We start from the raw sequence: 14,256 nt of genomic DNA on the forward strand, positions 1-14,256 counted from the left end.
ATTTTATAAATGTGTTTTGTCAAAAACAAAAATTAAAAATGATTATTAAAAGGGTTTGGATATATTGATTTACAAATGTGTTATAACTAAATTTATTTGAATAAAGTTTGAGTTGTGCACATATATAAGGTTTGGATATTTGTACTATATATATTCAAACATTTGTATTACACAAAGCCTGTACACTAACATAATAAAATTAGAACAAATGTAATTATTCATCATCTGAACTATAATAACTTTCGTTATCGTCGCTATCATCACTTTCGGTCTCCCAATCCTCCTCCTCCTCGTCTACTATAACTACATCATCTTCGCTGCTCATGCCCACTGCAACATCGAATCTTGGAAGATCCCCGAGGTCAATTGTAATTGACTGAATCGGTATTTCAATTGAAGACACTCCTTGGATTTGAAACGGTTCTTGTATAACATGTGTATCTCGAAGTGTTTCCGCATCAATTTCCATTGATGATTCTAAACGTTGGTCAGCCACATTGTCGACGTCGTTGTCAGTTAGGTCTAGTTCTGGTATAGCATACACGTTCCTATGATCCATCTTCTGAACAACTTTCCAACTGCTCCCGGCTTTAGGGTCATCTAGATACACAATTTGTGTTGCCATGTTCGCCAAAATGTAAGGGTCGTCATCATACCAAGTTCTGTTAATGTTCACAGATAGTACTCCATGGTCGATTTTAACACTGCCCGCCCTATTTGGGTTGGTATCGAACCATCGACACTTAAACATGATGACTTGGTATCGATCTTTGTAAAGCAATTGCACGACATTTGTGAGTTTGCCATAGAAATCAATGTTTGTACTTTCGCCTCCACCTGGGACATGGACACCGCTGTTTTGCGTACACAACTTGTCATCTCGTGCAGCCCCCAAAAATTTAACACCGTTAATATAACAACCGAAAAACAATTCAGCGCGAATAGGGCCGAAGGCCAAGTTATATAACTCATCACTGTACATGGGGGAATTCGATGATTTCAACTTATTCACCTAATATAATAGAAAACCATTCACATGTTAGTCTGATAAAATTAAATACTACAATTTATATTTGTCAAATACAAAACACTTATAACTTACAGATTCCAAAAACCATTGTGGAAATAATTCACGTTGTTTCGGGGCAACTAAATGTGATGGATGTTCTCGCTTCATCATCTCTTCATGCTCATCTAAGTATGCCATTATCTCATCACAATTGTTCAGTACGAACCAATGCGCTACTTCCATGTCATTTCTAGAAAACGACTCCCCTCGTCCAGGATCTCCAAAGGGCCGTGCGCTTTGGGCAAAAACAGAAAGTTTTTCCTTTCTCATACCTCCGTCGTTATTACGCTGAGGACGATTGAAAGCCGTCTCCACATCTTGTAAATACATTCCACAGAAAGTAAGCGACTCATATTGAACCCAAGCCTCTACAATTGATCCTTCGGGCTTCGCCCTGTTACGTACACTTTTTTTCAGCTCTCCGAGAAGCCTGTCAAAATAAAAAGATATGATACAAATTAGCAAGCCTGTGATAATGATGCATACACAAACGAAAAGGATTATATACCTTTCTATTGGATACATCCAGCGATAGTTGACAGGACCAGCAAGCAATGCCTCTTCTGGCAAGTGAACCATCACGTGCATCATACTTGTGAAGAAAGCTGGAGGAAATATCATCTCAAACTTGCATAGGACTTGGACAATGTCATGGCGCAACTGAAACATGTCTGTCCTTGCGCAATGTTTTTGCCGTCAGTTGGGAAAAAAATCTGGATAACAAGATGATTGGCTTCACCACATCTTCCGGCAGTAGGTGTCGAATACCCACAGGAAGTAAGCGTTGCATAAACACATGGCAGTCATGGCTCTTAAGTCCAGTAAATTTACCCCCATCGACATTCACGCAACGTGCGATATTAGAAGCATACCCATCGGGAAATTTGACAGACGATACAAACTTTAGAAACTCTTTTTTGTCATTCGGTTTCATAGAAAAGAATGCAAGATCCCTTCTAGCTTTATCACTGTCCCTATTCATCCATAAACCCCTTCGTATGCCCATTCTTTCCAAATCAAGCCGAGCTTTGATCGTGTCCTTCGTCTTCCCCTCGATATCTAGAATCGTGCCCACCAATGTGTCGAATACATTTTTCTCAACATGCATGACATCTAGATTGTGCCTCAATTTCAGTTTCGACCAATATGGGAGCTCAAAAAACATAGGCTTGTGCGTCCAGTTCAAATGGGTAGAAGGTCTGGTCCGACTAACTGTTTTCCCGAACGGAGCAAAATCCAAACGGTTCAGCTGTTCCAAGATCTCATCACCGGACCATTCTCTAGGTCTGAGGCGACGCTCTGTGTTCCCGTCAAACTCTTTATCTTTTTCCCGCCATTCGTGGTCCCATGGCAACCATCTCCGATGACCAAGGTAACAAACTTTTCCTGCGTGCCAACCAGAAGTTACATCTTCCTTGCATACGGGACATGCCATATAACCCTTTGTGCTCCACCCAGAAACCATTGCATATGCTGGAAAATCATTCACAGTCCACATAACTGCTGCTCTCAAAGTGAACATCCTCCCAGTTGATTTATCGAACGTGCGAACACCGTTTGTCCATAAATCCTTCAGCTCATCAACCAGCGGCCTTAAGTACACATCAATTGACCTGCCCGGATCCTCAGTTATCAAAACAGTCATCATCATGTATTCTTTTTTCATGCATTTCCAAGGCGGCAAATTATATGGGAATGCGAAAATCGGCCAAGTGCTGTGGTGTTGGTTTAGAACCCCATACGGATTGAATCCGTCAGTGGCAAGTCCCAATCTAACATTTCGGGGATCAGCAGCAAACTCGGGGAGCGTTCGATCGAACTCTTTCCATGCCTCCCCATCTGCAGGATGCCGCATCACATCATCGTCTACCCGTTTTTCCTTATGCCATCTCATGTCTGTGGCAGTATGCGTCGACATATACAATCGCTGCAACCTAGGTTTAAGGCGCAGATAACGCATGACTTTTTGTGGTATCTTAGTTGTTCTATTCTGGGATGTCATTTTGAACCTCGACTCATTACATATAGGGCATGTATCCAACGTTTCATGCTCTTTGTAGAATAACATGCAATTGTTTTTGCAAGCGTGGATTTTTTCATAACCCAATCCAAGACCATGCAACACCTTCTGTGCATGTTTATGATCTTTCGGCAAACAATTGTCCGTCGGAAGCATTCTCTTGAAAACCCCAAAAAAGTAATCGAAACACAAGTTCGACATACGATACTTTATTTTTCCGTGCATTAGCTCCACAATGGCAGTGAGAACGGAAAAGCTCTCGCACCCCGGGTATAACTCTTGGTTGGCATTTTTTAACAGTTTTTCATACTGTTCAAACTCCGCACTGTCTATTGGTGTAGGCACGTCATCTTCCCCTTCCGTGATTGATGTTGGTCGATGCGAATGGAAAAGCATCCTGTATAATACCCATGACTTGATCATTAGGATCCACAATAGGTTCAACATTGTCCACTCTTGGGGCATTTGAAGACGAAGCATGGTCTACTTGTTCGCCGTGAAGATTCCAAATGCTATATGTTTCAATCATTCCATTCCTTACTAAATGAAATCCAACATTTTCAATTGTCTCCCAAAACGTGTTGTTACACCTCCTACAAGGACAACGGATTCTAGTTGCACTCGGGTTGTGTCTACGTGCAAACTCAATAAATTCCTCGATTCCATCCAAGTATTCGTCTGCGCATCTATTCGGGTTCTGTATCCACCTTCTGCTCATAATTCCTGAAACCACAATCACGACACAACAATCACAACAACTTCATACGAAGTTATAATGTCACCTTATGCCTCCGGTAAGGGCCCTATCCCATTCGGGAATGCATAGTCCTGTCACGTAACCTACGGCTACATGAGATTAGATTTCGGCGTGGATTAATTTCGGCAGCATCTCGACACAGTTCTTGAAGTGGGCATAGGTATAAATACCTACGTACCACCCGAAGAACGTACCGAGATGACACCGAAATCTCCACAATCGAAACCTAATCCTGTAGCCGAAGATTATGTGACAACACTATGCATTACCAAACTGTCCAAATAATGGGACAATTCAAGAATTAATTGGACCGCAGTCATGCCTTACGCATCCATGCACGAAATCCAACTAATCTCGAACGGGAAACTACGTGTTACTAAACATAAAAATAAAAGTACGAAGTTAATTTCAATTAACTTCGTACATCACAATACATTGTGCTACGTCACGCACAATTTCACAACATTATACACATATAACTTCACAAAAAAATTACAAACATAACAAACAAACTTTTACAATAACATACCTTCTCAATCGTTCTCTAATCACTAATCACTAATCACAGATACCCCTAACGAGAACAAAATTAATAGCGTTAGTACGAATTTACATTAATACATTTAAACTAACTATCAAAAATACATACCCAATGAACGAACGTACTGAATTCACAGCAGAGCAGCGGCAAGGGGAGTGAGAGAGAGGCAGAATGCAATTTCTGCATTCTGCCTCTGCAATGGCAGATACTAATATGAAGAAGAAGAACTTTGCGCGACGAAGAAGAAGAAATTTCGTCGCGCAAATTGCCGTCGCAAAAGGGCACTTTTCCGTCGCACAAAACAACATTTCCGTCGCGCATTTCCGTGCCGACATCTGCTTTTTTGCGCGACGACACACATTTTCCGTCGCACAAAAATTCGTCGCGCAAATCATATATTTCGTCGCGCAAGGTGGAAAATTTCGTCTCGCAAAATCGCACCGGCATTAAACATTTCGCGACGAAATTTGAATCCGTCGCGCAAAAAAAGTTATCCACCCTTCATTTTGGCGCCAAAAATAAGTAACCCTAGTTTTCTTACGCGACGGTAAATTTTTTCGTCGCGTTAAGCTGTCTCTCGTCGCGCAAGTTTTTTTCCCCGCCGACCAATTTTCTGTCCATCTTTACGCGACGAACGATTATAATTGTCGCGCAATATTTTCACGCGAGACGATTGTTGTCGTCGCGCAAGATTTTGGCGCCAATGCATTAGTTGTGCGCGACGAAATTAATTTAAGTCGCGCATAGATTGTTTGCACGACGAATCTGTTTGTCGCGCTAGTTTTGTGTTCTATGTGCGACGGAATTTTGTTTTCGTCGCATCAATGATTTTTGCGCGACGAATCTGTTTGTCGCGCTAGTTTTGTGTTCTTTGTGCGACGGAATTTTTCTTTCGTCGCATCAATGTTTTTTGCGCGACGAAATTTTGTTCGTCGCGCAAATATTAAATCGTACTAGTGAAGGTATTAAAGAACCTATATATACCTGTCTGTACATTTGTTAGTTTTGCGGTCAAGCTTCTTCAAACCTACGTAGAAAGCTTGTACAGGGATGACGAACTACATATCCCCAAGATGTAATTAAGTGGTGGTGGGATCAGGATCAGCCAAGCACCCATTGGAAGGCCAACAACACCACTAGAGCTAGCTAGTGCTCTCTTCCTCCGAGAGCCAGCCGACATGGGAGACTCCATATCGAATCAACATCCATTTGTGTGCTCCTCCTCCTTCTTTACTCAAATTAGAAATCTAAGGGGTGATGATTTTGTCTCTATAAAGTTAAAGGTCAAATGGTCAATGTAGCCATTTTGTATTATATTAGTTCGTCGCACGTTCAAAAAAGTTATCATGCACTCTTTACAATGAAATTTATCCTTTGTATATATTTTAACAATGGGAAAACACAACAAATCTTTTTTTTTAAATGCCAATAATAGCTTCATATATGTGGTATTATTATTCTTTTAATACTGGTACATTTTGTTTTTACCTTACCCTTATATATATATATATATCTTATTATAGAAAAGGTAAAGCTAATCCCGCAAGCTTTCTGTTGTTTGGTTTTTGATATAATTTTTGTAGCCGCTTTAGGAACAGTCGTCCTCCTGATGCATTGAATCAATCCATTTCCATTATACGATCCGACAGCATTCGCAACTTTTTAAAGCAGATCTAGTCGCTCGCACCACCACTTTTTCATACCTCTATTTGTACTAATAATTTCAACCTATCCTGAGTGTGTCTTGAGGACCGCCACTTTTTCATACCCTAATTTTTAACAAGTTGATCTACATTCTCGCTGTTTCGAGAAATAGGGAAAGCCAATCCCTTTTCACTGTTGTTTTGAACGCAAAGCTGAAATGCTAGCATAACTAAGGCTGCAAATAATTTAATCATGTGTCTTAACTGCTTGCCGATTCTCATCATTCGATTAAGATATGTCATATTTAGCATCAAATTAAGGATTTTAAAAACTCTCTCTCTCTCTCTCTCTCTCTCTCTCAAATACCAAGGCAAGTTCGGCAAGAGGGTTAAAACCGTGCGCTCAACCCTAGATGCTGCTTTGGTTTAAATAGCAACCAGAAGGGACACAGAGTCAGATCGAGTCAGATGGAGAGGAAGAGTTTCATTATTAAAAAGCAAATGCAAGCATCGTTGTGGATGCATTTAAACCAACGGGCAACGGCAATAAGTTTTCTGTAAGTAGAAATTGATAGCATCTTTTCTTTTGTCACAGAGAGAGTTAAAAGAGATCATCAGAGAGAGAGAGAGATTCCAGGAGAAATACTTTTGCCATTTTTTGTCACACGCATTCTTATCTTTTTTTGATTAATTACGCTATCGACAACAGGGGCTAGAGGTACATTTCGAGGTAATTTGTGCATGAATTTTATGTCAAAATAGCTCTTGCTACCTGCGGGCATGTGACGCTTATTGACATGCATTTATACATATTTATTGTAATTATTACTTTTAGTACTCCTGTTTTAATTTTCTTAATTTTGCTCACATTCTTTACTCCCTTTATCAACTTTGGTTAAATATTGAATTTCCTCAATTTGAATATCTTAGGGTCAATATGTAATATTTTCTTGTCCAATTTCTCCAACTCAATTGGAATATCACCAATTTCTCTCTAAGTAAACCTAAAAATCTTGGGTTGCATATCTCTAAGTTTTCCCCAAAGCTGTATTCTAACACTTAATCTAGCTCTTCCAATATTGCATACAAAGTAATATGTTATCCGTCCACATGACCACCAAATTATAAAAATTGAAGAAAATTGAACATTTGTCTAAAATTGATCAAGAAAGTAAATCATAAGGGTAAAATTAACCAAATAATACCTAAAGTGACAATTACGGTAAACTAAAAAGACCATTTGTGACTTTTAGTCTCTTAGAATTAACCGTGACAAAGAAGATGAATATATACATTTATATAATTAGTCTTAAAAAATAATGTAAAAAGTTCATTTGCTTGTTTCACTACAGGCCAAGAAGAGTATAAATCAATAATAATAATAATAATAATAATAGGATGTGTTTATGAAAGAAAAATTGTACCTTATAAACTATTTGCAAAAGCTATTATTGAAATCCCAATCTCAAATGCTCTAATCCCCATTGATGAAAACAAAAATTCCAAAATTGCATGTTTTGTCTTAATTTGTTGGCATTGAAACTTCATTTATGCACCTAACCTAGGAGTAGTGTCGACTGGAACCCTAGAGATGATGTATATGCGGAGAAGATATAAACCAGCTGAAACTAAAGTCCAATACATTTGTTAAGCTCATCTATGTTGAATTTTGAGACTGATTTCATCGATTGCTTGCTTATATTCCAAACTAAGACCGATATTTCCCCCATTCTTGAGTATAGAATTGATACAACATATATACCAGATATGATGTTTGATTCCAAGAGAAAGAATCTTTGTACAAATCTTTCCAGTTTTGGATGGATATGCGAGACAAGGACAAGGCCGCACTGATTGTTAGTTGACAGGGGCCGCCCCGCCACATAGAGCGTTGCCTTACACATGTAATTGCTTCTTCTTCGACCTAAGCCACTAATCTCTCTCTCTCTCTCTCTCTCTCTCTCTCTCTCTCTCTCTCTCTCTATATATATATATATATATATATACGTACGTACGGAAGGCGAGGAGTATACTAGCTATATACCTACACATGGGATTAATCAATTGCCATTGCCTGCTTCTCATATCTCCTTTCTCCTTCATATTTACTAATTCTCATCTGAAAACCAAACCCAATTATTATATTCGCCCCACTGCCTAGATATATCTATAGCTAGCTGTCAGCCTCTGGTGTGTCTGTAGCCTATAACTTAACTGAATCTATGGAACTCAGACTGCAACATATAATAACTAACATGAATTCTGCAGACTTTCAGTCAGTCAGTGAATTTTGTTCTTTCAAAGGTTTCGATCAACAAGTCCAATTAATCATGACCAAGAATTATAGTTAAATTTGTTTTGGTTCGGGTGATAAAGTATATATGATCAGCACAGCATGCCCTAAAAGTTGAGTTGAGGTACTAATCACAAAGAGAAACAAGGAAATAAGAAAATTGAGGAGCAGATTTTGGAAGATTTTATACCATCCATCCATCAACATGTAGACTAGTTACAGCAAGCAGCAAATTTTCTTCCTTCTTATAGGGCAAATTAAGGATAGTAACAAAATGGACCAGCTAACCATTAATTCCAAGAGAACACAAATCAGCTGCAGTAGAGAGGAAGCTAGCATCTAAATGCATATATCGTTGTACAAAAATTATTCCACAAAAATACATACACACAGAAGAGAATCATACCCTTAATTTTCGTCCGAATTAAGCTCAAACCACTGATGATATCCACCAACAAATTTGCTTATTGATTCCTGAATAATAATCCAAAAAGCATTCGAAGATAACTAATCAATTAATAGCTCCAGAGATTTTCTCCTCCATCGGAATTCCCAGGCGAGTCCTCGGAAGAGATTCTCGGGGGGCTCATCAGCATTCCCTCCGCCATGTCCACCAGCAAATTCGGCATATTCAAAAGCGCTTCCTCATCCATAAACTCCTCCTCCTCCTCCTCCTGCCCAACCCTACCCTCCTCATTTTTTACCCCACCCGGCTCCGATCTCCCTCCGCTCTCGCCGGCAGATTTCATCTCCGCCCTCGACTGAGCTGCCCTAGCCGCGGCAGCCCGTATGTCACTCGCAGCAGAGGAAGCCGGTATCGGATACGTAAGAATCGAGTTGGGGAAGTTCAGCGCCGTATCAGGTCCTTTCAGAGCGATCGCCGCCACGTCGTACGCAGCCGCCGCCATCTCCGGCTTGGCGTACGTCCCAAGCCATATGCGCGTCGTCTTACGCGGCTCCCGAATCTCGGACACCCATTTCCCGCTCCGGGACCGGATTCCCCTGTACACGGGGTGGCCCCTGGGCGATGACGATGAGGAGGCGCCCGTGGGCCCGGGTCTGGGTGAAGATGAGCAGTCTCGATCGTGTGCTGCTGGAGGAGTAGGATCAGGAGGAGCAGGAGGAGGAAGTAGTATAAAGGCAGGGTTGGAAGAATTGGAGGTTGGAGTTGGTTGGTCACTTTTGGGCACGTTACGATACGGATCGGCCATAAATAATATATCAACTACACATACAAGTTGTGCATGTATGGTGTGTGTATATATATATATATATATTTATGAATTCATGACCATGGTCCCGTCAAGAATGCATATATAAACGTGGTTTTGTTTTTGTTAAAAGCGTGGGGCAATCGCGGAGATAACCTAATTGCTTTTTTTGTTTTATTTTTTCTGACTTTTTCTATGTATGGGTAATGGTATGGTGGTGTGACAAAAGAGTGTTAATAATTAGTACTTTTTATTAACGAGTGAGATGGTGGTGATGTGAGGTGAGGTGAGGCCACAGAGCGCACACGTATTAATCAAGAGTAAAGTTAGCTAGTGATTAGCTGGTGGTACCGATCTGGTCCGGTCAGTCAGACTCACGTATCAAACTTGTTCTTCATCTCCCTCTTTCTTTTCATAATTAATTCATTGATTTGCTTTTGTGTTGTGTTTGTGGGCTTGTTGGGGTGATATTTATAATTTAATTGCATCATGCTCAGCACTCGCTCAGCAGTCAGCACAACACCACCCTCTCCATCCATCTCCGTGTTTGGTGTTGACTGTGCGGATCTCTTTCTTTATTTTTCTTCTTTTTCCCCGATGGAGATTCGGATCCTTTTTCTTTTTCAGATTGGTAATATCGTTATTATTATAATACGATCACATATGCTTTTCAATAAAATAATAGTAATTTCAACAATTTTAGGGATTTTTAAGATTTCCTTTTAACACGGGTTGAATTTAGGTCATGCGCAATCCAAACCTGAGTTTTTGTGAACCAAAAACTGGAAAACAAAGTGTTGTCATGTTTCATTTTTATAAATTTAAAAAAAAAAAAGAAAAAAAAAAGAGGGTACTTTTTCTACCCTAGCAAGCCAAGTCACTATCCACAGTACTTTACCTTGAATAGAAAGAAAGAAAAAAGACCTATTAAGACCCACATCCCTTTTTTTTATGGGCACAAAAGACCCACATTTACTCTATACATAATAAATAAAATAAATAAATAAAGCATATTTTCTCTGTTTCTCAGTCTGACCGTTAAATCTTAGTTTCCTTATCTAAAACTGTAGAACTCTGAGCAAACAGCGCACAGTTGTCTCAGATCATCCATGGAGACCATTCGATCAACCTTCCCAATTTTCCAAACCAACCCAGTTTTCCTCACTCCGAAGCCTCTAAAACCCTTCAAGGTTTCCATCAAACCTCCACCACCAGACTTCAATTTCAGGTCAGAAATTTCAGACCACTCAAAAGCCACAATAGCCAAAACTCACCCTGAGTTGCTTGATTTGGCTGAAAATGGGACTTTGTTCTTCATCGACAAGAGCCGGTTTGGTCCAGTTCCGGCCTGGAGGACCGAGTTCGTCGAACCGGAGGCCATCTGGTTAGTTGGCACCACTCATATTTCTCAAGACTCTGCTCTGGAGGTTGAGCGCGTAGTCCGGGCAGTGAAGCCAGACAATGTGGTGGTTGAGCTCTGCAGAAGCAGGCAAGTTACTTGGAAATTAACGTTAAAGCGTCACATAATTATAAGAGGAGCAGTTTTTTTTGGATGATCTTAACTTAAATTGTTGCAGAGCCCAATTTCAGAGCTGGGATTATGTATGCTAATGCCTCCATGGATGGTGAGGCAGGCCAACAATTAAGGTCAAATATGTTCTCTTTGACTGGAACTGGGTTTTTTGGCGCCGTTGGTCGGAGCATAAACTTAGGTAACAAAGCAAGTTCTATCCCCTCTCCTCTCCGTACAGTAAAATAACTCTTCGTAAAAATAAAAAATAAAAAAACTTATTTCTTGTACATTAATCTATTTGACATGAAATCAAGTTACTTTGCATTGAATTTTACGTGACAGGGGGTCAAACTGCTCTGGCATTACGAGTACTTTTGGCGGTTTTCTCATCAAAGATCTCGTCAGAAACCAATCGTCCTTTTGGTGATGAGGTAGTTGAATGCAATTAAATTTATTAAAGATGTGTAATGTACTGCTGAAAATGAATGTCATTGTGATATTAATTTGATTAATTGCAGTTCCGTGCTGCTCGAAAGGTCTCTGAAGAAGTTGGTGCTCAAATAGTTCTGGGGGACCGGCCGATTGAAATAACTGTACTATGCTCTGCTGCAACAGAGGACTGTATTTGACCTGTACATTTCTTCATTTCGTTGAAAAATGTTTAACTTGTGTTTGCAGCTTGAAAGGGCTTGGAATTCTCTGAATTGGACAGAGAAACTGAGCTTGGTGGCCTCAGTTGTTCGTGGGATAACCTCACCATCTGATATGTCCCAGAAGAATCTCAAGGTTTTCTTTGCTAATGCCTTTTGACATCTCTGAAATTATAACAGGATTAATGGAACTTAAATAATGTAAAAGTATCCAATAACTTCTAGATCATCATAAGTTTATTGATTCATTCAAACAGAACATTTGCAGTGTCCTGAAATTTTCTTTCTTGTTACATTTTTGCTGTAGGAATCAAGTGCAAGTGATGATGGCACATTTCAGCTTTATGAGCAGCTAAGTTCTTCATATCCTTCACTCCTCCAGCCTCTGATACATGAACGAGACACTGTAAGTAATACGTATCGTAATTTCAACCATAATATGATTTTAAGCCTTATTAATTAGTTTACTGTCTATATATATAATCTTGATTCTTGAGTGACTTGGAACTGTGCATGATGAGTGTCTAAAGTAGCTAGTAAAAATAAAGGCCCCAACTACCTAGTGATATTGTGGTTGCTTGCTGGTGTTTTCAGTACCTTGCATGGTCTCTAAAGAGGAGCAAAGCTGTGAATAAGAGTAAGAGAGTGGTGGGGGTTATTGGAAAGGGACACATGAATGGTGTAATATATGCATTGCTAGCTGATCTGGGAGATCTGCGGTTTAGGGACCTTGTAGGACAGAGGCCTTCAAGTCAAGCTACCAACGCTAGTTCTAATGGCAAATGGGTTGTCAAATTGGTCCAGGACTTGGTCAGAGACACTGTCATTGGCACCCTCCTGTGGGCATTATATGAGCAGATAAAAGGTGGGTTATAGAGTAGAGTAGATTTGAAATCTCAAATGGCTGAAAATACTATCTTTCTTTTTGTATACAAATTTGCTCAGTTGCTCAGAGGCACCTCAAAAGAATTACAACTGGTACTTTACTTTGTTGTTAAGATTTTTACTGCTTGGATAAGGATGTCAAACCAGCTTTATTTATATGGTAAACTAACTCAGGATTATGTTCAAATTAAACATGCCATTGCCAGCCCTTTTGTAATTAATTAAGTGATAAGGATGTCATTAAACGAAATCCACGACAATTTAGCTAATCATATCTAAAGGAGGTGAAATTTTTTGGAATGTAATAAATAGTTCTGGATTTTGATTTTCTTCCTTTAGTGGAAACCAGCCACTGAAAATGTTTCACCTGTGTGCGCTAGCTATTGCAGATGCATGGCAGGGGGTGTGCTTGATGCATGAACACCACGCTAAATACAGAGGCAATATTGTCATTTACATGACTTAATTGCTTGTAAAACAATGGACTCAACTCAACCAAGGAAATTAGTGGTTTCAGAAACGAGGAGCCAATCGCCTAATCCTGGTTTTGGTTCTAAGATTCTGTATTGATGACAGTAATTATAATATGAACAAATTAACTTTAGTTTTAATGGTAACTTAAGCCAGCCCTATTAGGCCACCAATTGGCAGAGTTTCTCAGGTTCCAGCCAAGATTTGTCTGACTTACATAAAAATCCCTTTCCCTCCATTTGAAAAAAAAAATAAAAACCTGAGGCTGTAAAGTACAACAATACAAAATCCAGCAACATTTACCAGCATTTATATTCAAATATGGAAACTACTAAAAAACAAGTTAAATTTGTCCACGTTTCTCCCGACGAATGCTGCTGTAACGGACCTCATTTTCAACTTTTCATTTTTGATCAATAAGAGTTTTTTAGTTTTCATTTTAGAGATCTTACATGAAGTAGTTCTGAGTGAAACTAAAGAGACCTAACCCTTATATTTTCCTTCCTTTTTGTCAAGCAATCAACAGAGTAACACTTGAAGGAATTCTTTTTCCAAAATAAAATGCATTTGGTAGTTCTTGAACAGTTTCGGTTTCTATCAACACGTGGTGACTGATGCTAGCACATTCATATCAAAAAAATGATTGTCCGTTAATCGTTAGGTTAACAAGCAGTTATTCGTTTGATCAGTTAATCGTTAGGTTAAAAAACCGTTATTCGTTAGGGCATTAATAGTTAGTTTAATAAACAGTTTCTGGTTAAGTTGTTAGTTTGTTGAGCAGTTGTTTTAAGACATTCTACATTTCATTATGTGATCGAAATAATTCTTCAATTAAACTTCAACTAGTAAATCTTCAATACTAACCCCTAAAGCCTAGCCACTCTACATTCTTAAACACAAGCTAGAGATGAGAAAAAAAGAATAACTTATAAGGAGAAGCTATCTAGCTTGATATAAATTGGCTAGCCACTAGAAATGTAACAGAACATATACACATATTAATTCAATATGTGACAAGTAACTTGTCTGACTATAAATTGGAGCATTCAAATGTTGTAGAAGTTGAAACTAACAAACATATATGCTAACTGCATAAGCGTATGAAGCATCTTAAATTAACTAAACGAATTAAATACTCTCTCGAACACGAGACAATTTTTTAAAATTTGAATTGCAAATAAAATGATATTCATCCCGTTTGAA

General features: G+C 39.1%; 2 protein-coding genes across 3 annotated transcripts; one reads left to right on the forward strand and one right to left on the reverse strand.

Annotated features, from left to right (window-relative positions):
- The first annotated feature begins 6,750 nt into the window (after positions 1–6,750).
- LOC117619526 (traB domain-containing protein) lies at positions 6,751–12,732 on the forward strand. Of its 2 annotated transcripts, XM_034349505.1 has the most exons (8): positions 6,751–6,760; positions 10,605–11,023; positions 11,125–11,246; positions 11,390–11,478; positions 11,566–11,640; positions 11,726–11,833; positions 12,005–12,103; positions 12,292–12,732. In XM_034349505.1, exons 2-8 carry the CDS (start codon positions 10,644–10,646, stop codon positions 12,571–12,573), a joined length of 1,155 nt encoding a protein of 384 aa, XP_034205396.1. In that variant the 5' UTR covers positions 6,751–6,760; positions 10,605–10,643; the 3' UTR covers positions 12,574–12,732. The 2 variants fall into 2 exon arrangements, with proteins under 2 accessions (XP_034205396.1, XP_034205397.1); XM_034349506.1 differs by lacking the exon at positions 6,751–6,760 and having other exon boundaries at positions 10,901–11,023; positions 11,112–11,246.
- LOC117619527 (ethylene-responsive transcription factor ERF027) lies at positions 8,476–9,599 on the reverse strand. The gene has a single exon (XM_034349507.1). It carries the CDS (start codon positions 9,532–9,534, stop codon positions 8,839–8,841), a length of 696 nt encoding a protein of 231 aa, XP_034205398.1. The 5' UTR covers positions 9,535–9,599; the 3' UTR covers positions 8,476–8,838.
- Positions 12,733–14,256: the final 1,524 nt, after the last annotated feature.

This window comes from Prunus dulcis, chromosome 2 (genome assembly GCF_902201215.1).
Source record: "Prunus dulcis chromosome 2, ALMONDv2, whole genome shotgun sequence".
NCBI classification, from domain to species: domain Eukaryota; kingdom Viridiplantae; phylum Streptophyta; class Magnoliopsida; order Rosales; family Rosaceae; genus Prunus; species Prunus dulcis.

What these genes read in the sequence shown, in the direction of transcription:
- LOC117619527 (XM_034349507.1), bottom strand. Translation starts at nt 9,534, where the DNA reads ATGGCCGATCCGTATCGTAACGTGCCCAAAAGTGACCAACCAACTCCA.
- LOC117619526 (XM_034349505.1), top strand. Translation starts at nt 10,644, where the DNA reads ATGGAGACCATTCGATCAACCTTCCCAATTTTCCAAACCAACCCAGTT. An exon ending in GTTGAGCTCTGCAGAAGCAG is followed by an intron (nt 11,024 to 11,124) that starts GCAAGTTACTTG and finishes GCCCAATTTCAG; the next exon opens with AGCTGGGATTATGTATGCTA. An exon ending in TGGTCGGAGCATAAACTTAG is followed by an intron (nt 11,247 to 11,389) that starts GTAACAAAGCAA and finishes TTTACGTGACAG; the next exon opens with GGGGTCAAACTGCTCTGGCA.